This window comes from Camelus bactrianus, chromosome 16 (assembly GCF_048773025.1).
Source record: "Camelus bactrianus isolate YW-2024 breed Bactrian camel chromosome 16, ASM4877302v1, whole genome shotgun sequence".
In the NCBI taxonomy this organism is placed as follows: Eukaryota; Metazoa; Chordata; class Mammalia; order Artiodactyla; family Camelidae; genus Camelus; species Camelus bactrianus.
In genome coordinates, this window is record NC_133554.1 from 1,790,941 (window position 1) to 1,814,995 (window position 24,055).

Genomic DNA, 24,055 nt, shown 5'->3' on the forward strand with positions numbered 1-24,055 from the left:
AAAAATTTAAGGCAAACACCCCCTGGGAAGACCCTCTCCCTGCCCCTGTGGGAGTGGGATCCTAAATTTAGCTGCACAGTGAAGCCTCGAATAACACGGGTTTGGACTGCACAGTTCTACTTACGAGTGGATATTTTTCAATAGTAAATGCTACAGTGCTGGTTGAGTCTGTGGATATGCAGGAACCACGGATGTGGAGGGCTGACTATAAATGATAGGTGATGTGGAAAACAGTAGGAGGTTCCTTAAAAACTGAAAATAGACTTACCTTATCATCCAGCCATCCCACTCCTGGGCACATATCCAGAGAAAACTCCAATTTGAAAAGAACATGCACCCCAGTGTTCATAGCAGCACTATTTACAATAGCCAAGACACGGAAACAGCCTAAATGCCCATCAACAGATGACTGGATAAAGAACGTGTGGTATATCTATACAGTGGAATACTACTCAGCCATAAAAAAGAATGAAATAATGCCATTTGCTGCAGCATGGCCCCAATACTTAACCAGGTGCTGGGATGTGAAGAGTGGGGAGCAGGGCGTAAAGCTAGTGTCAGCACCAGCTGAAATGGTTTCCCCACTGTCCCCTCTCATCCTCTCGCCGTCCCTGGAAAGCTGCATTGATCTTGCAGAGCCCACCACCCCTCCGAGCATCCTGTCCTCGGCATCCTGTCCTGGCATCCGTCCCCGGCAACCTCCCTGCCAGTGGGGCTCTCTTCCTGGTTCAAGAGGGGACGTTACTTATTTCAGTTCTGTCTATTTTGATTTCTTGAAGAAGATGGAATTTGAGGGGAGGAATCTGGCTGGTGCATGAGGACAGAAGAGAAGCCTCCGTCTGGGGAAATAATGGGAGAGACAAGTGAGGGGAGCTGAGAAAGGAGAGCCTGGCAGTCGGGAGGAGCCCGGGGAGAAAGACCCTCTGGGTACATTCGTTTGGGAATAATCTAATTGAACTCAGAGACTCCAGGAGAATAAAGGAAGGTGTGATGATGCAAATGAAGCAGCCCTGGGAATCTGGCCTCAGAGCAAATCACCTGTCAGCCTTTGAAAAGCAGCTGCACGTTCTTTCAGGTGGTTGTCCGGGTCGCCAGAGGTGAGGAGAGGGGTTGAGATCTGGAGGTTTTTTTTAATTGAAGTGTAGTTGATTTACAATGTTGTGTTAGTTCTAGGGGTACAGCAAAGTGATTCAGTTATACATATATATATTCTTTTTCAGATTCTTTTCCATCATAGGTTATTGCAAGCTATTGAATCTAGTTCCCTGTGCTGCACATTACGTCCTTGTTGTTTGTCTATTTTATACAGAGTAGTTTGTATCTGCAAATCCCAAACTCCTAATTTATCCCCCCTCCCTTGCCCCTTTGGTGACCGTAAGTTTGTTTCCTTTTAGGTTTGGGGTTTTGACTGGGATGCCTTTTTTTCTTTCTTTTTTTTTTTTGGTCAAGGACTTAGGGAAATGTTGGGGAGAATTTCTATCCTCTTCCTGCTGCTATTTGTCTTTACATTCTTACCTTTCTTCTGAAGGATAAATAAAAGGCACTTCATTTCTGGGGTGACCCGGGCAGGTTTTGGGAAGTGTAGACTCATTGCAGAATCACCTATGTTTTCACAAAGTAAACCCTGCAATAATCATCTCTAAGTAGTTGCAATCATAATGTAAAAGGGTGTCTTGATTAGAGATATTTTACTTAAGTCATCTTCAAGAACCAGACTGACACGTGACTGGTTGGTTCTGCAGTAACGGATACAGCTCATCAGTCATTCTCCCCAGAATCACTCAGACTATGTTTGTTCATTTTATATTGGGGGTCCTAATAGCATTAGTTGCCATCTAGGTCTTCACCTAGGAATTCTTTCATCATTGCTGTGGAAACCAGCATTAAAAGCTGCGGGCCAAGGAAGAAAAATAATTGGTGCCAAACATCAGTAAAATATGTGAGAAGTGTTTTTTAAAATACAGAATTTTTAAAATTGTGATACTTGGAACCAAGCTGAGACTGATAAGGCACTGAACTAATCATATTAATGGGAATCATGAAAAATTTTTCTCAGAAACACTCTTAAAATGTTATTTTCACCTGTAGCCACATTCATACAGCTGCCAGGGCCACCGACTGCAGAATGAGCTCTACGGAGGGTCTTGGACACCTGCCCCAGCTAATCCTTTAAGTGGGAACAGGAACTGGACAGCCCTGGGGAGACTGAAGTGGTCAAGGGAACCGGTGTCCTCTGGCCGGAAGAGGAGACACAAACAGGAGGAGGTCCCGGCTGCCCTGGGCTGGGGGGGACGGCCTGTCCTTTTTCTCAGAGGGGTGAGTGGGGTGCACTGGGATGCAGTGAGGGGAGAGGAGGACTGAGCGGCTGAGCACCAGCTCCGACCTCCCGGAGGCAGTTAACAGACCCCTCAGAAGTGGCAGTTGAGTTTTTGGTCTTTGTGTATCTTGTCCATAATCTGCACGTGCATGCACTTATTTTCAGTCCCTTACAGTTCCTTTCCTTTGTATCCTGTTGCTCCAGGGAGACATTTGTCCAGGTGCAAGCCCTGCAGCAAGGGCCCCAGGCCCCCCCTTCTCAGCTGCACCTGCTGCTTTGCTCAAGTTGTCTTTCATAGAGTATTTTTGTGAGGGGGAGTAACTCTGCCCCACAAGTCAGGTCTGACCAATTAAAATATGCTCTATTAGTTTGAAATATCATTTTTGTCCAAAAGAAGAAGCTATGCTCCTGTGAAACCTAATTTTCAATTAGTTCATTTACATCTACTTTCAACCCTAAAGCCTCAAGGCTGATGGATATAGGATGTCTGGACTCAAGCCGACCTGTTTTATGTGAGGAGATACATGCGTGTGTGTGTGGGTGTGTGCATGTGTGTGTGTGGTAGCAGTGCTGTGCCAGGTGCCCCTGACAAAGGAGAAGCCATTGTTTTGCTGAAAAGTGATGCCAGAATATCAATAATATTGCACTTTAAAAAAGATTGAAATATAGTTGATTTACAGTGTTGTGTTAGTTTCAAGTGTACAGCAGAGTGATTCAGTTATACGTATATGTGAATGTTCTTTTTAGATTCTATTCCATTATAGGTTATTACAAGCTATTAAATAAAGTTCCCTGTGCTGTACAGGAGGTCCTTGTTGTTTATCTATTTTATACAGAGTAGTTTGTATCTGCTAATCCCAAACTCCTAATTGATCTCACTCCTCTCCTTTCCCCTTTGGTAACCATAGTTTGTTTTCTATGCCTGTGAGTCTATTTCTGGTATGTAAATAAGTTCATTTGTATCCTTTCTTTTTTTTAAGACTCCACATATATAAGTGGAATGATATGTGATATATTTATCTTTGTCTGACTTACTTCACTTAGTATGATCATCTCTAGGTCCATCCATGTTGCTGCAAGTGGCATTATTTCATTCTTTTTTATGGCTGAGTAATATTCCATTGTATATACATACCACATCTTCTTTATCCATCTGTTAGTGGACACTTAGGTTGCTTCCATGTCTTGGCTTTTGTAAATAGTGCTGCTGTGAACATAGGATGCACATATAGTTTTAATAATTTGGTAAAAGCTGTTGTCAAATTGTAGTGATTAGCCTGGTGCAAAGGTACCATCTCAGGGATTGAATGCTCCATTTGCAACCCAGTCCTAAGGGCTCGTTCTCCATGACAACAGTGGGGACTGTGGTGTGTCGGGGAACAGCTCTGTGGTGTCACTCAGCAGGCTCCAATCCAAAGTGGACACACATGTCTTTCTTTTCTGTTCTTGTACAGAAAGACCCTCAGGGATGAACATGAAAGGTGCAGCCAAGCCCTGGAGTCCGGTCACCAAAGCGGGGAGCCATGGGCTGGACCGCGCGCGGGCCCTCCCCACCGCCTCTTCCGGCATGAAGAGTTCCAAGTCTTCCACCTCGCTGGCTTTCGAGTCCCGACTCAGCAAGGTATGGACCCGAACATGCGGGGCAGGGCTGCTGGGCACCCTGGTGGCCGTCAGCCAGGCAAGTAGCCTCTCGAGGTGGAAAGGAGGCTGCGAGGACGGTCCCAGGAGTATCTTGACCTAAAGGCACAGGGCAGAGGGGGTTAGAGAGGGAATCTGCGGAAGGTTGAGTGACTAGGAACCCCTGAGCCAGATCGTGCGGACTCTTTGGCCAGAGTTTGCCCCCAGCGCCCACTGGATGGAGTCAGGATCACCAGGGAGCCTCAAGGCCCTGAGAAGCCCCGGTCAGCTCCCCACCCGCCTGCGTCTGGGGTGGGCTCCTGCTCTCACCGTTCTCTCCCCACCCCTGCCCCCCGCAGCCCCTGGGAATCTCCACTGCTGGTTCCTCTCCACCCCCGGGGTGGGGGCGGGCTCTAACAGCAGGTGGGTGGGACGCAGCCTTGTCTGTGTGCCACCCAGTGCCCCCTTCCTCACCCTGAGATGAAACGCATAGACAGTGTAACCCACCTACACACACTTACTTCGGAGAAATCAGTGCAATATCCTAACCACAGAGGAGAAACACTGTGATTGCAGTGGAGTGATCCGCGTCTCCCCGCGTCTGCCCGGGCGCGGCTCCGCGGAGGGGCCCGCCGTGCTCCTTGGAGCCCGTGGCCCTGGCCGCCGCAGGCAGGCTGATCCGGGGCTGTTGGGCTGATGACTCAGACACCAGGAAGGCTGTGGGGGAGGGCGGGGGGCATGATCGTTTGGATGAGGAGCACTCTCGGTGAATTTCTGAACCCAAGTACAATCTTCCCTTCCCTGGAAAGCTGAGTACATCTTAAAGGTGTGCAAGAAATACAGTTTTTATATGTAAGACAAAGGAAGGCACTGAGCTGGGATAACAACAAAAAGATGCTCTGGGAGTGTCTGCGGAGTCTGTGAACCGTGTGCGATGGGGGTTAGTTCTGTGCAGTATCGTCACATTCACCGTGGGACATCTGGGCTCTCCATCCTCCCACCCGTTAAATACCAGTAGCACCTCCAGTGATGGTGACAACTGAAAGTGCCCCCCACGTTCCAGACATGCTCCTTGACAGATAGCACTGCCCCTGCTGAGGACAGCTGTTCTAGGTGGCAGCGTCTGTTCTCATGAATTCTCACAGCGTGCGTGGATGACACACAAAGTTAGCACTCCTCCAGCTGCCTCTGTGACACCGCCTCTCAGATGTCTAGAAGGCACCTTGAAGGTGACTCATCCAAAGCTGAACCTAGACCCCTTCCCCTCCATCCCTCCCGCCACCCCCAACCTGCTCCTCGTGAACCTTCCCATTTGAGTAAAAAGCAGCTCCGTCCTCCGGTCGCTCCGGCCAGCGCCCGCGGCATCGTCCGTGGACCTCCTTTCCTCACATCTCACGGTCCGTCAGCAAAATGCTGTTGCCCTTAGAAACAGATGTGAACTCCATCCAGCTCCCACCGCCTCCCAGTGGCCACGGGGGACATGCCACCACCTTCCCGCTTTTGTCTCTGCTGCCTACGCTCCATTCTCAGCAGAAGCCGAGCGGTCCTTCCAACGTATGAGTCATGTCACTTCTCTGCTTAAAACCCTCTAGGTTCTCCCCACTCACTTGGAGCAGAAAACACAGTCCCCTCTGTCCTGGCTCCCCAGGCTCTGGACACACAGCCTCCAGATGCCTGTGGGCTGTCCCTCCGGCGAGCCAGGTGCTGCTCCTCCTGCCTGCAGACTCTGTGCCTCCATCCCCACACCCCAGCCGCTCCTCCCCTGCGTCTGTGCCCAAACGTCACCTTACCAGACGCCGCCCCAGACCACTCTGTAAGGACTCCCTTGCCCTGCCCTGTTTTCCTTTTTGGCTCTTCGACCCTCGCAGCCGCCTGCTTGGGCACTGCCATCTCCCAGGTAGACTGGAGGCCCCTTGAGGGCAGGGACTGTCTGTTCCTTGGTTTGTTGCAAGCTCTGTCCCCCACACTCAGGAAAGCACCTGTCCCTGGCCAGCACTCGGCGTGGGTTAAGTGCCCGAGTGAGCCAGTGACGGATGCTGGAACAGGAGGACCTCTCTGGGAGGTCTCAGAACAGGCTGTGCTGGGGTCCTGGTTCTGCCGCTTTGTAGCCATGAAGCCTCAGCCAGGCTGTGCAGCTGCCCTGAGCTGCGAGACGAACTGCATACCGTGCTTGCCGTGGGGCGTAAACGCGGACAAAGATTCCTGCACGTAACTTGGTTTGTTGTTCTGTTACCTGGAGTTGACCGTAATTTCCATGATTTTATCGTCTTTGTCCTATGGCACATTTGGGAGATGTCTTTAATTTAGATTTTATTTTTTAATTTTATTTTTTATTATTTTTTCCTTTTTTTAATTGAAGTACAGTCAGTTACAATGTGTCAGTCTCTGGTGTACAGCATCGTGTCCCAGTCATCTGTATACATACCTATATTCGTTTTCATAAAAGGTTAGTACAGGATATTGAATATAGTTCCCTATGCTATACGGGAGGAATTTGATTTTTATCTGTTTTTATATATAGTGGTAATTTAGATTTTAGATTAATACCTACATTTCCCCCATAACAGAGCCTTAGAGCTTCTGGAATATATTAAAGTATTTTTAAAAGCAGTTTAAAAAAGAATGGTCTGGAGCTCAGGTGTGTTTCCTAAAGACGATGACAAGGTGGCCACTTCTGCCCCCTGACGGGCGTGCGTTTCGGGAACTTGTTCCACGGGGGAAATGTCGGGGGGAAAGCGAATACCCTTGTGGAGAGTCTCTGCTCTGGTTCTGGTTCTCGGACCTCCAGGCCCAGTTCTGTGAAAGAGGAGGACGGGGTTCGGGGCGGCGGCGCGGACAGCTGGAGGCCCCTGCCCCTTCCTGGCCCCGGCCGTGTTCCCCTGCTCTGACCGGCCTCCCCTCTCCACCCTGCGGGTGGAGGAAGAAGAGAAAAAGCCCGGAGAACAGAAGAGAGAAAAAAACGTCGGTGGGCAGGAGAACAAGCCGATTTCCCCCAGTGCTTTACGATGAAACCCGCAGGCAGAGAAGTGGAACCGCACCGGAGCACCACGCCCCCTGCTGGACGCCACGGCTAACGTCTTACTATAACCACTTTACGGAAGATGGAGACACATGTTTTAAGTGGCCCCCAAATAGGAAAACGAAACTAAATGCACCAGAAGTAGAATGAAATGCCCTACCCGAGATACTGGCCGGAGCCGTGTCGCCACCAGAGAGCAGGGAGGGGGACGGGAGCCCAGATGGGACAGGGTTGGGGGGAGGGGACTACGTGAATCTTCCTGTGTCACCCGGGCCTAGCACAGGGAGGCCAGCACCCGCAGGGCTCTGATTCAGACAGGCCACGTCCCGCTGGCCTTGTAGAAGGCCCACGTCTGTTAGTCAGGACTCTCCGTCGCAAATGACAGAACATTGGCTTCAGCAGAGAAGTATATTGCGCAGGTCACCTTGTGCAGGACGGATGTGCAAGACCGGAGCACAGAGGGGCCGGGACCAGGGAACAGGACACCCAGGACTCTGGGTCACCCATCTCGGCTTCTCTGTCCCCTGTGTGTGGTGCAGAGCGCGGCTGCCAGCAGGCTTAGGCCTTCCAAGGCCTGGCTGCTTCTTGGCTTCAGATTGGTTAGAAACAAACAAACAACAGGTGATAAATTGGGAAAGGTTTCTGCTTGGCTGGGTGTGAGTCATGTACTGACCCCGCCCCATCTCCTGTGTCCTGGGGTCAGGGGCCCCAGAAAGTGGAGTCCTACAGTTTAGGCATGTTCTCCACGCATCCGGGGGACCTGGTCCGTCATCTTTCTTGGGGAGGGAGCGCTCTATACCTGCGCCCCCAAAGCAGTAGCCACCAGCTACGTGTGGCAGCGAGCCCTTGAGACGTGCCCTGAGTGCCAAAGACTCACCAGATTTTGAAGAGTGAGTGCGGAAAACGTAAAACATCTCATTAATATGTTTTATGTTGATTGATTGTATTTTGAATATATAGGGTTGAGAAAATATATCATAATTAAAATTAATTTTACCTGTTTCACTTAAACTTTTTCTTTCTTACTGTTCCTATGGAGATAGTATAAATGTAGGCATGTGGCCCGTATAATAATATTCCCATCTTCGGTGCTGCTCTAAACCACTTGGTTCTCAAGGTGTGGTCCCCAGCCGGCAAGTCAGCAAATGCAAATCCTCAGGCCCCACCCCAGACCTAGGGAGTCAGAGGCTTGGTGGTGGTGGTGGAGGTGGGGTTGGGGCTTGGGATCGGGCAGGCAGCCCCTTCATTTTAACAGACCCTCCAAGGGTTCTGACGGACCCTCAGGTTTGAGAACCACTCCTTTAAACCACCTTTAAAGCTGGGATTGTGTCCCGTGTGATGATTTTACAGCTTTAAATTCCCCGAGCCCCCCTTGGTGGAACTGAGAGACATTTCTTAGTTGCATTCCTCTGTGAGCTGTCTAAACATTTTCCTTCTGTGAGCTTTCCTGTGCAGGTGCTCCTTAGCTTAAATATCAGTGAAATCGTTAGTGAAAAAGATCTATTAAACATATCAAAGCAACACCGACGCATTGGTACAGATCTTCTGTGACAAACCAAAAAATCTCAAATTGTGCTGAGGCTGCATCCGATGCCCGGGAAACAAAGCCGAGAATGCAGCTCCAAGTAGACAAGGAACCAGACTGAGTGGCTGACACGGCCAGCTCTCTGCGTCTGACGTTGCCTCCAAAACATGGGCGTGCGGTAAGAGCGGCTTCAGCTGTTTGCCTTGGAGGACGGGTGGCATCAGCCTGGGGTCTGTGTGTCCTCCCTCTGGGAAACCTTCCAAGCAGGGAGTCTTTCTGAGTTGGAATTCCACGCGGGAGGTGCAGGGGCACGGAAGCTCCCTGGAAAAGCTGTGCTGTCACCCAGACGCCCCGTGCTATGCAGGAGGGGCACGGCACGACACTGGCCTGGATCACGTCTCCTTAGTCCTTTTGCCTGGACAGGACGGGATCAGATCTTTTAATACAAAGTGGGACCCCGAAGTCCAAGAAGAAGCAGAGTAAATGGGGTGCGGCTGGTAACATGGGACTCGGAAGTGGGCTTCGGGGCCGCAGGGGGCGCAGAAGCGGCAGAACTTTCCGGAGCAGCTGTCATTTGTGCAGCAGGCGTCCTGCGCCAGCGTGTTTTGTGTATTTCATTTCTGCTTGGCACGGTAGCATGTAGAGCATCTGCTGTCCCCACTGTGCCCGGTCCTTCATAAGCAGACACACTGTGAATGTATCCGGGACATTGTTATTAAATGAGCTCATCAGATGAAGGGTCCGAGGTCCAGGGAGGCTGGTGACTTGCTTTAAAGTTCCACTGTGCCCCCTGGAACCCCTGTGGCATCGCCTTAATCTTTTCTGAAAACACTCCCTTCTCGTGCTTGCTTTAATTGGGATTTAACTTTGATAGGATAACAATGGTAAAAACAATCATGTGATTTGCACTACTTATTATAATAGCCGCTGTCTATTAAAAGCATGCTACTGTGCAGACACTGTTCTTCTAAGCACGTTACATGGCTAACCCATTGACTGCTCTGAGGTAGGGACCATTGCTATATCTGTTTTTTAAGTGAAGAAACCAAAGCACAGAGAGGTAAAGTGATTTGCCCTAGGTCACACAGCTCAGAAGAGGCAGAACCAAGATTCAAACTCAGGATTCTGTCTGGACTTAGAGGTCTTGTCCTTAGCTACCAAGCTGTGCTGCACATGGTAGAGCTGTGGTTTGAAGGAGAAGAAACCACATTCTCTGGGTAAGGGACGAGAAGAGGCCACGGTGCCCTGTGCCGTCAGCTCGTGTTCATTCCCCAGTGCCCTCAGTTCCGCCCCTGACCCCCAGATGGGCTTGTCATCCTCATCGTCCAAACAGAACTCAACGTTGCCCTACTTCTGCCTCCCCCATGTGCCCTCCCTGGCTGCCTCCCCCCCCCGCCCCTCCCTGCTTTGGTCCTGCTCACACAGGGGTCTCCCCAGCACAGACCTAGCTACGTCACTCACCTGGCTTCAGACACACCAGCATCTCCACTCTCTTCTCACCAAGTCCAAATTCCTCCTCATCGCCCAGGCCTCGGGGAATCTGGAGGTCCCACCTCGCCCCGAGTACCTGCCTCTGTCACTAGGGACTCTCTGGGACGCCCTCCTTCCTCTCCCTGGGACCCCGACTCTCCCCACCCACTTCTTCCTGGTTCTCACACCTGATGAAATCAGACACAAAAGGCTATTCAACGGCTGAAATGCCCTTGAACCTTTAAACTGGTAACAGCATCTGATATTTAGGCTCGCCTCCCTAGTCCACGGGACTCTAAGGATGAGGGAGGTGGCCCGAGGAGCTGGGGAGGGGAGGAGGGAGTTCCCTCAGGATCTCCCGTGTCACATTCTTCAGGTGTGAAATGCTGCTTCAGCCAGACCCGAGGTTATTAGTCAGGGCGTTTCCATATTGTCTGTGGAATGAATTTAAAGTCTGCCTTAGGATTAAGGGTCAAAATTCAACGTGTTTGAAATGTAGGTTACATTCACCAGGTACTATAATACTTGGCTTTTATCACAGGCGCCCTTAGCAGTGTGGTGTTTCCGATTTAAGGGGGGTTCAGAGGCAGCCCCTGTGGTGGTGAACGGATGGGTGACGGGCACACACGGGCTCCAGTTTATAAGCCCAGAGCATGGGATGTTGTCATTGCTGTATTGTTGCAGTACTTGGGCTTTGAGCAAAAGCTTTATGAGGGTACGATACGCAACAAGCCTGATCAACAAATGCTTTCAGCAGAAATAAGTCAATAAAATCTAGTATAACCACTGAGACTTAACTCAGTGAGAAGGACCTGAAGTGACTTGATCAAGTTCTTCTATTTTTTTAGGTGAGAAAACTGAGTTCCTAGATAATCACTTGCCCAGGGCCCCACCGCTAATCAGTGCCTCATTTCTAATACAGCACAGTACCCCATGATCTGGTTCCAGATTTTTGCTTGTAAATATAAAGATGCTACCAGTCCAGAGAAGCATCATGGGAGGGGCACCAGGAAATGGCTCAGGCCGAGTTCCCACAGTTGTAACATGATGATGATGATGGTGATGGAGGTGGTGGTGGTGATGATGGTGGTGGTGGTGATGGTGGTGGTGATGGAGGTGATGGAGGTGGTGGTGATGGTGGTGGTGGTGATGGAGGCGGTGGTGGTGATGGAGGTGGTGGTGGTGATGGTGGTGATGGAGGTGGTGTTGATGGTGGTGGTGGTGATGGAGGTGGTGGTGGTGATGGAGGTGGTGGTGGTGATGGTGATGGAGGTGGTGATGATGGTGGTGGTGGTGGCAGTGGTGATGGAGGTGGTGGTGATGAAGGTGGCGATGGTGATGATGGTGGTGGTGGTGGTTGTGGCCACTATTTATTGTGCTCTTAATGAAGGTCACAAACCTAGAGGTGCATGTCTGATTTTCTCCCTTTTAGAATTGAGCACCCCCCAGCTCATTTCCTGTGTCTCGCGGGTGGGAAGAGGTAGAGCAGCCTGTCTGGGAGCCCTGGGCGCACACACCCTTACCCACACTCGGCCTGCCTCCCACAAGATGGCTGGACACCTTGTATGTAGAAATCCCACATCCCAAGCCCTCCTTTGCCTCCCCCCACCCCTGCAAACACACGTAAACGCTGCAATACAGCGCCTGGGCAGGTGGCCAGACAGTGTGGTTATGTGGACAACAAGCAGCAGCAAGCGAGCGCACACAGATTATCCCGTCAGTATTAGCATTTGTTTTAAAAAATAATCGTTTGCTGTACATCTGAAATACGTGTAGTTTGCTGTTCAGGAATCATACCACAATAAATGTGTTTAAAAACTAGATAAACAGGGGAGGTACAGCTGAGTGGTAGAGGGCGTGCCTAGCAGGCACAAGGTCCTGGGTTCAATCTCCAGCACCTCCATTAAAAATAAATAAATAAAATCTTTCAAAAAATTAGATAAATAACAAGGACTTACTGTACAGCACAGGGAACTACATTCAGCATCTTATAATAACATATAATGGAAAAGAATCTGAAAAAGTGTATGTATATACATATACGTATAACTGAATCACTTTGCTGTACACCAGAGACTAAAACAACATCGTAAATCAGCTATACTTTGGTAAAAATAAATTTTTTTAAAAAATAATCTTTTGTTTAAAGATCTCGACTAGGATTACTTGGCTAATATTCTGACTTTTATTGGAATATTTTTTCTCTCTTAAAAAGTAAGCTGTGGGGAGTTAATGTGTAGTGGGTAGTTTCAGTTTGGGAAGATGAAAAGCTTCTCGAGACGAATGATGGTGCTGGTTGCACACTGTGTGATGGACTTCATGCCCCTGAACTGTACACTCAAAATGGTTAACAGGATCAATTTTGTGTCATGTATATTTTACCACAATAAAAAATGTAAAGAACAATGGGGGAGCCCTGGACCAGCAGTCTGCGGGGGGCGCTGGGGCTTTGCCCCGGTCTAACACATCCTCCAGTTCTCTTCTTCTTTTTCTTTTTTATCAAACGTACTTACAAAGCGGTGTGTAGGGTGCATTCATCTTAGTCTTAGCTGTAACCTCACTGAATTTCTACATGTGCTTGTATCTGTGTGCCCACCACCCAGCAAGAAACAGAGCGTTCCAGCGCCCCAGAACTTTCCTTCTGTCTGACTCTCCCAGGGTTCACTGCGGTTTTGACGTCCATCGCCATCACTTGATTTTGTCCTTTCTTGAACTTCATGTATGTGGAATCAGGCAGAATATGCTCTTTTGTGTCTGGTGTCTTTCACTTAGCATGGTGTCTGTGGGACCCTCCTACTCATTAGCATATCAGTAACCTTTTTTTAATTGCAATGTAGTCTCCATCGTATTTTGTGACATGATTTAATTTACTCCTTCTGTTGAAGAACGTTTGGGTTTTCTAGGTCTGGCTGCTGTAAATAAAGCTGCTGTGAACATTCTTTTGAGGAATCTGTGTACTCACTTTTCTTGGGTGGAGGGTGGGTTTGCCGAATCACAGGATGCAAATATGTAGCTGGGGTAGATCCTGTCCATTTTCCAGAGTGCTTTACCAGGCTGTACTCGCTCCCGCAGACCAGGAGTGTTCTGGTTGCTCCCTGACTTTATCAATGCTTAGTATTTTTCTCCTCTTTTAAGCCATTCTGGAGGATAGGTGATGATACCCTGAAATCTAAACAATGCAAAAGTGAAAAATGTTTACAAACTATTTATATACAAAATAGGTCCTACTGTACAGCACAGGGAACTATATTCAATAGCTTGTCATAATCTATAATGAAAAAGAGTGTATATATGTGTGTAACTGAATCACTGTGCTGGACACCATAAATTAACACAACCCTGTGAATCAACTGTACTTCAATTAAAAAAAACTACGAAAGTGGAAATTTTTTTTAATTGTGTGAATATTTAGACCCCTAATCTTCAGAAAATGACCTGGAGCCTGCAGAGCGGGATGGATGGAGCAGGGCCCGTGGCCCGTGTGGGGTGCCGGGCTGCCCGCCCCGCGTCTCCGTTGATCTGAGGGCGTTCGCGCTGTTTCTCCAGACGTCAGGCTTGTGGTGGCTCCGGGCGTCCCGCTGTCCATCTCCTAGAACGACTCCTCTGCACGGTGCTCCTTAAAGAGGACTTACAACAGTTATGAGAACCGATCTATGGTTTTCTCATTAACCTTAAATATAACGTACCTGGGTGACAGCTGAGCTCATCTAGGGGAAGGGGACCCTTCTTGCACTTCAGACCCTTTCAGCAAATGTTTGTTCTGTGCCTCCCATGACAGCGAAGAAGGCAGAAAAGGACCGGAGGGGCCCTGCTTTCGTTCTGCTGTCGCTAACAGTGTCCTTCCGGCCCCCAAACAGCCCCTTTCCTCTCTTTGAACGTGGTGCGCCTGTGAGGTCGTGTGCGGTGCTTGGAGTTCAGGTCTCCCACCTCTTTCCTCTCCCTCCTCCAGACGTATGTGTTTGCACTACTTTTTATTGTTTTTGAGTTTCTTATGCATCGCCCTACCCTGCCTGCTGTGCACATATAGTTCTTTTCTCACCGGTGCCCTTCTTTTACTTTTTTTTTAAAACCTCATTATTTGAAGTGTGAGTAACGGGCAGCACCCACCCACCACCTGCTGGGGTTCTCTGAGGCAGTGACAGCGGCTCGCACTCCGGCCTGCGAAGGGCGGACGCGGCGGGCGTGTCCAGCTTTGCGCCTTTCCCTTCACGCCATCCTGCTGCTCAAGGTCCCGAGGCTGGGCCGCCGCCGGGCAGGCGGGATGCTCGCCGCGTCCTGGTTTACGGTGCTCCTTCCCGAAAGTGCACCTCTTCACGCTCCCTCTCTCCCTCCGCCTGTCTCTTAGCTCAAGAGGGCCAGCAGTGAGGACATGCTCAACAAGCCAGGGGCTGCTGCCGCCCCTGGGGCGGTTCGGCTGAAAAAGACGACCACGTCCGGAGCCATCTCCGAGCTCACGGAGAGCCGCCTGAGGAGCACAGGTAGGAGGGACCAGGTCGGGGGGACCAGGTGGGAGGGATCCAGGCTGGAGAGACCCAGGCAGGAGAGACCCGGGTTCTTGTCCATTTGAAAGCACATCAGAGATTCACGGCCCCTCCCTCATGAGGCCTGTACTGGGCACTTACTTTGGGCTGGGAACTGTTTAGGCCACCACATTCCCTATGCAGGAATTTCACATCTCATGGGGAGACAGGCAAAACTGAACAAAAAGGCAGCGGGAGCTGTGTGCTTCCCTCAGTCCCTCCAGTCACCCGTCACATTGCAGGTGTCGCGTCCTTTGAGGTCCAGGCAGGGTGGTGTGGGTCTGGGGCTGCCTCGGAGCTGCACGTGCCAGTGGGTGAGTGAGTCGGGAGGCCCGGGGCCCCGCGTCTGTCCTGGGTCCTGTGAAAACCGGGAAGACCCTCGCAGAAGGCTGCGCAGTGTCACCTAGACGCCAGGGGCTGCTGGAACCCCTGGCCTTTCCCAGTGTTACTAAGGTTTCGAGAAACAGAAAGCGTTTTTTTTTTAAACCATTCTATTTGAGGTCAGAGTGTAGGAAACTTAAAACATCAAAGAACGTATTTAATTTTCTCCTGCAGCACTTAGATAAGAAAGTCAGGCTTCCCATGAAGTCAAACTCATAATGCAGCTCAATTAATAATCATAACGTATTGCTCAATTGTCTAAGACGGGGAAACAGCTGAAACACGTCGTTACTAACTTATAATAGGGGTTGAATGGTAGCATACTTACGATTTTTGCACTTATACATAAACTATCTCAATCCAGGTTCGCTTTCCAAAGGTATGTTTTAATTTATTCAGTGTTTGAAAAGTTGAATCTGTAAAGAGTGTAAGTGACTTTTTTTTTTAGGATGCAGGGGAAATGGCCTCATGTTTCTATATAATGGTTTTACTTTTTGAAAGACTGCTTTCATACTAAATATACACACGTTTGGTTTTTAAAATACGACACATGAAAGTACAACTTATTTTTATCAAGCCAGCCTAACACTGGTTCTGAAAGTTAACAAAGTGCCATGAAAAACTAAGAGGGGAATCTCGCTCTCAAATGTTGATGCAAAAGTGTGAGATGAAAATCTTAGCAAATAGAACTCAACCATAAATTAAAGAATAGCAGTGCACATCACAGCCGCCGGGGTTTCTGCCATCTCGAATGACTTCCTAGGGAATTCAGGAGTCGAATCCACCACTGCAGTATTAATAGACAAAAGAAGAAAAGCCTGTGGTCATCCTGCTAGAGGTGGAGGATGTATTTGACAAAATCAGCACTCTTCCTGATTTCAAAGCAAACTCCTGGTAGACGATAAATGTATGGCTGCTTCTTTGGTGATGTGAAATGTCTGTATCTCAAGCCAAAGCCAGCAGTGTGCTCAGGGGTGAAGTCCTAGAAGTGTTTCCATTAAAATCAAGAACGATTCAAAGTTGTCCACTGTGACCTCTGCCATCTAGGTTTTCCCACAGGTATTAACCACGGCAGTGAAGCCGCACAGCTATGGAAGTGTGTAAATGTTGGAAATGAATCAGATACAAGATGATAGTTTTAGGCAGATAATAGCACTGTATGCTTAGAAAAGAGGCTTAGAATTTCCTGGAAGTTGCATCATTAGGACAAAACCTAAAGTGTCCTGAAAATCTATTAGCTACAGGAAGAGTTCAGAGTGTGGCCACAGAATGTGAGATATCAGTGGCTTTCCCGTCAGTGGTTACTCAGAAAAGATGATCGTGTAAGAAATGATCCCACTGGGATCATAAAGGGGCAAAAAAGATAAAATAATAAATTTAATGTTAGAAAAGCTGACATTAAAAAAAAAATCCTAAAACCCTTTTGAAGGACGTAAAAGAGACATAAATAAGTAGAAGGATATACGTTAGTTCTTGCCTAAGAAGATAAAATGTAATTAAGATTAAATTTAGTGAGTATAATATGTTAACTCTAATGAAGATGTCAAAATGATTGTGAATCCATTTTCATCCCAATTAAAATGTCAGTGGGAATTTGGGAGTAGAAGCACTGATAAAATGGTAAAACGGGGTTACGTAAAACGCACACCTCCCTGGGCGCGGTTTTGCCCTCCGCCCCAGGCCGGCCTGCAGACACCTGGCGTGATACTGACACCTACTGGGCACAGGTCAGGGCTGCAGCCGAAATCCCACAGCCAAGAGAGGTCCAGCCCTAAGTGTCAACAGTGCGGCTCCTGACAAACCCTGACCTAGAGGAACAAATACTCTAGAAGAACCAGGAAATTTCAGAAAAATACTGATCAGGGGACTAACTGAAGCATCTTGGAACTGGAGAAGAAACAGGCCCTTCAGGGGAACGGTGGAAAAAGTCCCAAACACGCTGGAGGATTTCGTGTAGGATAAAGGCGGCATTTTATATCAGGACAGATAATTCACTCAAAACTAGTGATCGACTGGGTCTTTCGGGAAAAATGAAGCTGGGGTCCCTATCACATTCTTCTCATCCAAATAAATTCCAAATAGATTAAATATTTAAATATTAAAAAGTGAAGCCATGAAAGTACAAAGAGAAAACATCAGAGAATCAGCTTGTAGTCTTGGCCTTGGAAGGGCCTTTCTAAATTGGAACAAACACAGAATCCGTAAAGGAAATGGTGAGAAGTCACATAAATATTAAAAACTGCTTGGTTAAAAAGAGGAAGTTATTTGCAATACACGTAACAGGACTTATTTACAAAGAGTTTGTATAAATCAGTAAGGAAAAGAAAAATAGTACAGAAGAAAAATGAGTAGTTCACTTAAAAAAGAAATACAGCTAGCCAATAGGACGATGCTAAGTCTCACTTATAGCTAAAGAAATGTGGATTAGAACAATAATGACGATATACAATTTCCCCTCACAGATTAGTAAAAATTAAACCTGTTGATAATTTCTGGTGTCATTAAGCGTGGAGGGAGCCGGCACACAGCACAGCTGCTGCACAGGACAAGCTACATCTGAAATACGTGTAACCTTTCACCAAGGATTTCTACTGCTTAGCATTTAGCACTACTGATACAGTTGAACAAGGATGCCTATATATGTAGACAAGATGTTCAGTTGTGGCATTATTTAACAGTAAAATATAGGAAATACCTAAATGTCTGTCAGTCCAGGGCTAAAGACACAATGGGATTTAGGTACAGTGGAATAGTACGCAGCCAGGAAAACAGACACCATAGATTTGTATGAGAAAGATCATTAAGTGGGGAAAATAACATGGTGCCTGTAGTATGACCTCATTTGTTTTACTTTTTAAATACATATTAATTTAATTTTTGAAATCATAGCTTTTTTTTCTGGAAGGGTGTAGGAATCTTATCTTTGAAGAGAGTTACTGGAATTGAAAGTGGTGGGTGAAGGAGATGTTCATGATAGATCTTCTATACTGTTTAAAAAAATTTTAAAACACATGCATACATTGCTTTAAATAATTAAAAACAGAGTAAATACAAATCATAACCTAGACTTTATTTTTTGGCCTTAGCCAAATCCTTCCTCTTCTTCTTGCCTTTTGTGGTGTTTCTCAACCGTTTGTTGGTGAATTATTTAATGTCCCTTTATTCAGGATCTTAGAGAAAGACCTCGGTTTTACTGGTTTCCTCACCCCCTGGGCATTACCTTCCTTTCTCGTCACATTGAGGAAATACCACAGAATCACCTGCACAGTGCTGTTCTCACGACAAGGGTCTCTCAGTGCTTTGTAAAGTGTGCTGGGCTGCTGGACCATAAGATGCAGTTTTATTTCTAGAGTCACCACTCACACTCAGTTTGCCGCCTACTTTGTTGTAATGAAATGGTACCCTTTGACTTAATCGAGTTGAATTAGAAAATTACATTTGTCCCTAGAGCTTTTATTTTTAAATGTAGGCAGTCCTCAGTATTTTTGTATCAGCTTTTGGACCGCTGGCACTTTTGTGCATGGTAAGGGATCCCCAAACTGCCTCCCGCGTCCGTGGTGAATTTGGACCCGGGCATAAGCCGTTAAGAGCAGTGGCCGGCGTGGCGGTGCTGGCAGTCAGCCGGGGTCTCTGCACTTCACGGTGCTCTTAGGGGGTCACTGAAATATCGGATCGCACTTTGTCTTTATGTGTCATGCATGAAGAAGAAGGAGGTGGAAGTGCTGGCACCGGCAGTGAGTGTGGGCTCTTACATCTCAGTACCGTTGAGACAAAGGGGCAGGTGATCTAGCGCGTTAGGAACAGCACCTCTGTCGGGCTTTCACTGGGCTCACAGCCGAACTCTATAGATTCAGCTGCAAAGAAAAAGTAAAGAAAGAGGACAACGCTAGCAGTGTAGATGGTTTCCTCCTACAGGAGAGGTGTAACTAAGTTACGCACGGACTCTTGGGGGCAGAAGTCTTCTCAGGGCCCTCAAGTCTTCGTTTTTGAACTTTTGGCTTTGGGACACGTTTCTGTAATGCACGGGGTGGTATAATTGGTTTTCTTTCCAACACGTTCACTTTGGAAAGGCTCTCGTCATGAAAGTAGAGTGCAGTGTTGTGGCTCTAAGCACGCGGCAGCCACACCTTTGACCGACCAGCCTGTGTTGCACATTTTCCTGGGAATTGCCCTCCCGGAGGACCTCTAACCTAGGGCAGGAGGAGATGCTCTCACCTTAGGTAGCAGTGATTGCATGGGTGGTCACGCTCGCATGCGGTGCGGGCACTGCCTGAAGGGGCAGGAAGGAGTGTTTCCAGGTTCTGGTGTCCAGGCCCGATCTGCCCCCGGGCCTCTGCTGCCGTCTGCGGTGACAGGGGGAGCAGGTGGTCCAGCCCTGCTTGGTGCCGCCACGTGCCGGCCTCACTTGTCCTCACAGCAGCCTCCAGGAGAACATGGTGTCTCCTCTCCTCCAGATCAGGAAACCTCCGGAAGGTGGGCGAGTGTGGCTTTGTCTCTCCCGCTGCCCCACTGAGCGCTCGCTCCTCCCGTCGGATGCTTTCATCAGCACTGAGCATCTGCGGTACAGCCCGGGCACCTGCTTCCTTTTCTCCCTCAGGTGCCCTGCCGTCTTACCTGACGGGCGTGGAGTTTAGGGAATGGGTGGCCCCTTGTGCCGGCGGTAGTCTTCCCTGCGACCCCGTAACTGCTCTTCTTGGGCCCCACGAAGTGCTGAGAGCCCGCCAGAGCGCTAAAGGAGTCCCGCCACCAGATGGCAGCCTCGTCCACAACACTGCCCGGTACTGGGCATCCCCACCGGACCAGCAGTTTAGGTGCCTGGCTTCAGAAACAGCCCTCCCTGTAGTCACTCACCAAGTCTACAAATACTCTTGAGTGCTCACTGTGCACTGGGCACTGTTCCAGGCAGCAGGGGGACCCCAGTGAACAGGACAGAACTCCCTGCGTCCACGGAGCTGCATGAACAGACATGGAAGGAACGCGGTGACCAGCCCAAGACCAGTAGGCAGCACGTGACTGGGGCCAAATGAGGAGGGGGCAGTGGTGGGGGGCGCGGGCAGGGGCTAGGGGACTGGGGAAAGAGGAGTGAAATGACCCGACCTCACTTTGGAAGGGGTGCTTTGGCTGCGTGTGGGGAGTCGATGGATGGAGGGGACCAGACCAGAGGCCAGTGCCAGGCCCGGGAGAGAGCCTTTTGAAGGCTGAATAGTATTCTATCCTCTGTCAGCGCCACCTTGTCTGCGCCCTCCGTCATCGGCAGACCAGGGATGAGCTGTAGCTTCTGGCCGCGTCTGGGGCGACCCAGGTGTGAGGTTTTGAACTTGGTACCTGTGCCAATGAGTCCTGGATTCGCGGACGGTACCTGTGGGCTTCACGGCCCTGTATTTCCCAGGGGAGCGTGGCCCTCGGGGCTTGGTGGCTTTCCTGGGTCCTGCCTAGCAGCCAGTGATTCAGGGACGTGGGCAGTCTCCCTGCACCCCCCCGCCAGGAATACTGATGTTCTGGCCGAATCTTCCATCCAGAGCCATGGCTGCCTCCCTGGTTCCCTGAGTCTGCTCTTGTGTCTTCCCTGAAAGTTCGCTGACTTCCCCCACCTCCTCTTCCCTCCTCGGTTGAGTTTACACCTAGGGGTAAACTTTCATTTTATTTACCTTATTGCTTTTGTGGATGGGATTCCTTGGCCATTGTATTTCTTCTTCTTTAATCTGGAATTCTCCGTGAACTTGCAGGTCATCTCCACACTAGTCGTCCGATTTTACATGTGCTGCTGATGTGAATGCTCGCGGTGTCTTTTTAAAATCAGCTGTTTAAAAAAATATTTAATTTGCAACTGACTCCCTCCCTGACTGGCACTAATGGTTTTCAGCTGATTTGCACATGTGTTCCAAGTGGATGGCTGTATCAGCTGCAGATAACGCGCCTTTTGTCTCCTCCCCGGCCCCCGGACTGTGCCCTTCCTTTCTGATTCCTGCCGAGTCGTGTGTGGCCCGAGCTACGTTAAATGCCGGCCGTGTCATTGTTCTCACTGTGCTCTGGTTGCCCTTGGTGTTTCCCCATGAAGTCAGATGCAGACGGTTGGCTTGAATAGTCCATGCTGTGTGGGTTCAGTCCTTGCCTCCCTCTTTTGCTCAGGGTCGTTAGGATTGAGTGATAGATTTATTAAGTGCCCTCAAGGCATTTTCTTATTCTTGTCATTATTGCTTTTCTTTTTACCCTGGAGTCTCCTTCGGGAAATTCAAATTTGTGTCTATTAGGTCTCCTGGGTGTGTCTTCCACGTCCCATATTTCCCTTGATTGTTTTGATTACTTTCATTCATCCTCTGATTTTTTTTTAAGTTTATCATCTAATAAGCTTTGCTTTGTGTTTCTTTCCTTCAACTACTGTGTTTTTAACCTTTAGTCGAAATTCTCTGATCGTGAACTCTTCGTTCTTCATGACTTCTTGCTCTGGCTTCATAGCTGTAAAAGCTCCTGGAATTTCAGTGAGGATGCAAATTAGAGATTTTCTAAACTCTTCTATTTCTTCCAGGAACTTTGTTTCGTAGGTGCATGTTTCCCCGGGTTCCTCAGATCTCTCCCCTTTTGCAAACAGCCAAGACTGTCCATACAGACCTAGTGACTTTCTAGAGCCGTCTGTCTTCACAGAGGGAAGTCCGTGCCCTGTCACGTGCTGGGGGCGGTGTCCACGCCGGTGACTTTCTGTCTTGCTGACGACTCGGGGTAAAGTTCTCAGCAATGCAAAGGGCTGTGTTCCCTTGATTTACGTGTTGGCTGCATTTCTAGAAAATTCAGTGTATAATCATGTGTGAAAACGCTCCTTGTGTTTCTATGTGAAACAGAGTTGGATTCCCAACTCAGATCACAATAAACAGGATTTTCACTTCCCGAATGCTGGGTCTCACAAGAAAGGAGAGTGGACAGTAGTAATCAGGCAGACCCCTGGTGTTGCAGGGCCCGCGGCAAGGAGGCAAGTCAGGGCCCACTGTTTATGGGCAATGTTCCGGCCAGGAGTTAAATCTGCTAGTAAAGAAAACCAAGTTTCAGGGAGAGGGTGTAGCTCAGGGATAGAGCGCGTGCTTAGCATGCACGAGGTCCTGGGTTCAGTCCCCAGTGCCTCTGTTAAAAAAATAAACCTAATTACCTCCTTCCTCCCCTCCCCCCCCCAAGAAACCCCAAACAGACCAAAACAAAAAAAAGGAAAAGAAATTTCAAGGATTTCCGATGACCTGTTAGGTTGTGGATTTGATGAAAATAATTTTCTGGCTCATTTTCATTGTTTTTAATCAGAAATGAGTGAATTTTGTGTGGCAAATTTTATTCTTTTTCTTTTTTCCGCTCAACTTTTTCTCCCGAGTTCATCTTGGTATTTTGTAATTTCTATCACTTCATAACTTTTAATTATTCTCAAAGATTTTTAAAATGTAATGGTATTCAAAGTGTGCCATTTTTATATAAATTTTCATCAAAATGTAAGCTAAAGTCAATATCAAGGGTAAAAATGTATTTCCCTTATTTTAAATTACCTTTAATGTTGCAATAACTGTAGCTTCACGTGCAGTTGTGAGAAATAATAGAGGAAGACTCCCTGTGTCCTTTACCAGTTCCCCCAACGGTGCCTTCTTGCAGAGCAACAGGACAGTGTCACCAGTGGTACCGACATTCCGTCTCTCTGGCCCCGAGCCATCCTCTCTCAGTGGTCTCAGATTTGCATATATTCAGAATCCTGAAATACAGGGTGTTCCTGAAAGTTTGTTCGGCTGACTGGCTTGCTTTCGAAATTTGTTTGTTTGCATATTGGTTTCCAGGTCAAAACTTCGTTGCGTGCTGGGAAGGTACTTTTCCCACTCAGAGTACAGTGCAAAGTGGAAGTGCGTCGGCCCCACTGGACCTTGCTCCAATTGTCTTAATGCTGTTAGAAGGGCTGTTTTTCCTCCTTTGATCAACCCCCAAAGACAGTCCAGCTGAGGTGGTTTTACGCGGTGGGGACGCCTTTCGGGACACTGAGGCAAGAGATGAACAATAAGTGAAATCAGCCTGCATTGGATCATCTGCATTGTGCGGGAACTCTGTGTGGGGTTGACGCGGGCGCGCCAGCACACGTCAGCGGTGCAGCACAAGACTGTGGGAGCAGTGGCACGGGGGCGGGGGCCGCCCTCCCTGCCGCATCCCAGCTGCGGGGCCTGAAGCAGATGAACCGCCCCTGCTCTAGGGAGCAGCCGCGTCTGTGGGCTTCGAAGCGAAGTCGGGTAGAAAGGCTCCTCCTGCAGCTGCTTACGCGCGATGAGTTTTCCGAGTGAACCCGTCCCGGCTCCCGGCAGTCCCCGTGTCTCCTTCGAGGCCCTTGCAAGCCATTCCTTTAAAAAAATCTGTTCTATCAAATTCTAGTGTTTGGCCAGGTAAAAATTTTCACTTGTATTCATTTTTGTGAGTAGGCTCTGCAATTCCCATGGCACCACATGTGAAGAGGGCGGTGACATGTTTTGCTCCCCCCCCCCCGCCCCGTCACCCGCCGTCTGGCACGCGGGTATCCCAGAGACGCCCAGTGTGTTCGGGGGCAGGTGCCGCTTCTTGTCCCTGCTGCGTGCGGGGCGCGGGGCGGGGGCCGGTGGGTCATCCCCACGTGCGCAGGGCTCCGGCCGTGGTCCACGCCACTCCCCCTTGTGCGTGCAGTTTCTGTCTCTCTGGGCCCGAGCCGTCGCCTCTCGGGGGTGACATAACCATCCACGACCTCATTCAAAGTCACCTCAGCGTCTGGGGTTGTAATTTCCCAGGGCCGGGGGATTTAAACTCATTTGGTGGTTTTCTTGGATTTGAGAATCCTCTCACTGAAGTCTGACCTGCCCTCTGCAGGGCAAACCATTTTGGGGTGTCCTTGTTTTTTCTCTTTAATTTTTATTTATTATTATTATTATTATTTTTAATTGAAGTATCGTCAGTTACAGTGTGTCAGTCTCCGGTGTACAGCACAGTGTCCCAGTCATGCACACACATACTCGTTTTCATATTCTGTTTCATTAAAGGTTATTACAAGACATTGAGTGTCATTCCCTGTGCTACATTTGGGGTGTACCTGTGAGAGGGGACAGGACAGGTGTGGGGTCTAGAGCAGTGGGCGGGGTGGGCTGGGGGCTTTGCCCTTAACCATTTCCAGCAGATCTCGGCTCCTTTTCAGGGTCAGCTTTTCAGACTTTTTCTTCCAGAGTTCTGCC

General features: G+C 48.8%; 1 protein-coding gene and 1 long non-coding RNA gene across 15 annotated transcripts in view; one reads left to right on the forward strand and one right to left on the reverse strand.

The window, feature by feature from the left end:
- The window catches only part of SPECC1 (sperm antigen with calponin homology and coiled-coil domains 1), a 188,651-nt gene that overhangs the window by 45,046 nt on the left and 119,550 nt on the right, over window positions 1–24,055 (forward strand). For 12 of the 13 annotated variants that reach the window (XR_012499346.1, XM_074342064.1, XM_074342059.1 and 9 more), the window contains 2 exons: window positions 3,772–3,938; window positions 14,294–14,426. Coding sequence is in view for 12 of the 13 variants with exons in the window: in XM_074342064.1 (XP_074198165.1) it covers window positions 3,786–3,938; window positions 14,294–14,426 (286 nt within the window). In the remaining variant the exon portion in view is untranslated. The remainder of the gene's footprint in view (window positions 1–3,771; window positions 3,939–14,293; window positions 14,427–24,055) is intronic. The other variant, XM_074342066.1, reaches the window with a different exon arrangement.
- Window positions 15,811–21,010, reverse strand: LOC141573548 (uncharacterized). 2 transcript variants are annotated; one of them, XR_012499348.1, is made up of 4 exons: window positions 20,498–21,010; window positions 19,701–20,174; window positions 19,065–19,463; window positions 15,811–18,703 (listed from the first exon to the last, which is right to left on the reverse strand). It is a non-coding gene; the product is annotated as an uncharacterized LOC141573548 (long non-coding RNA). The 2 variants fall into 2 exon arrangements; XR_012499347.1 differs by having other exon boundaries at window positions 15,811–19,463.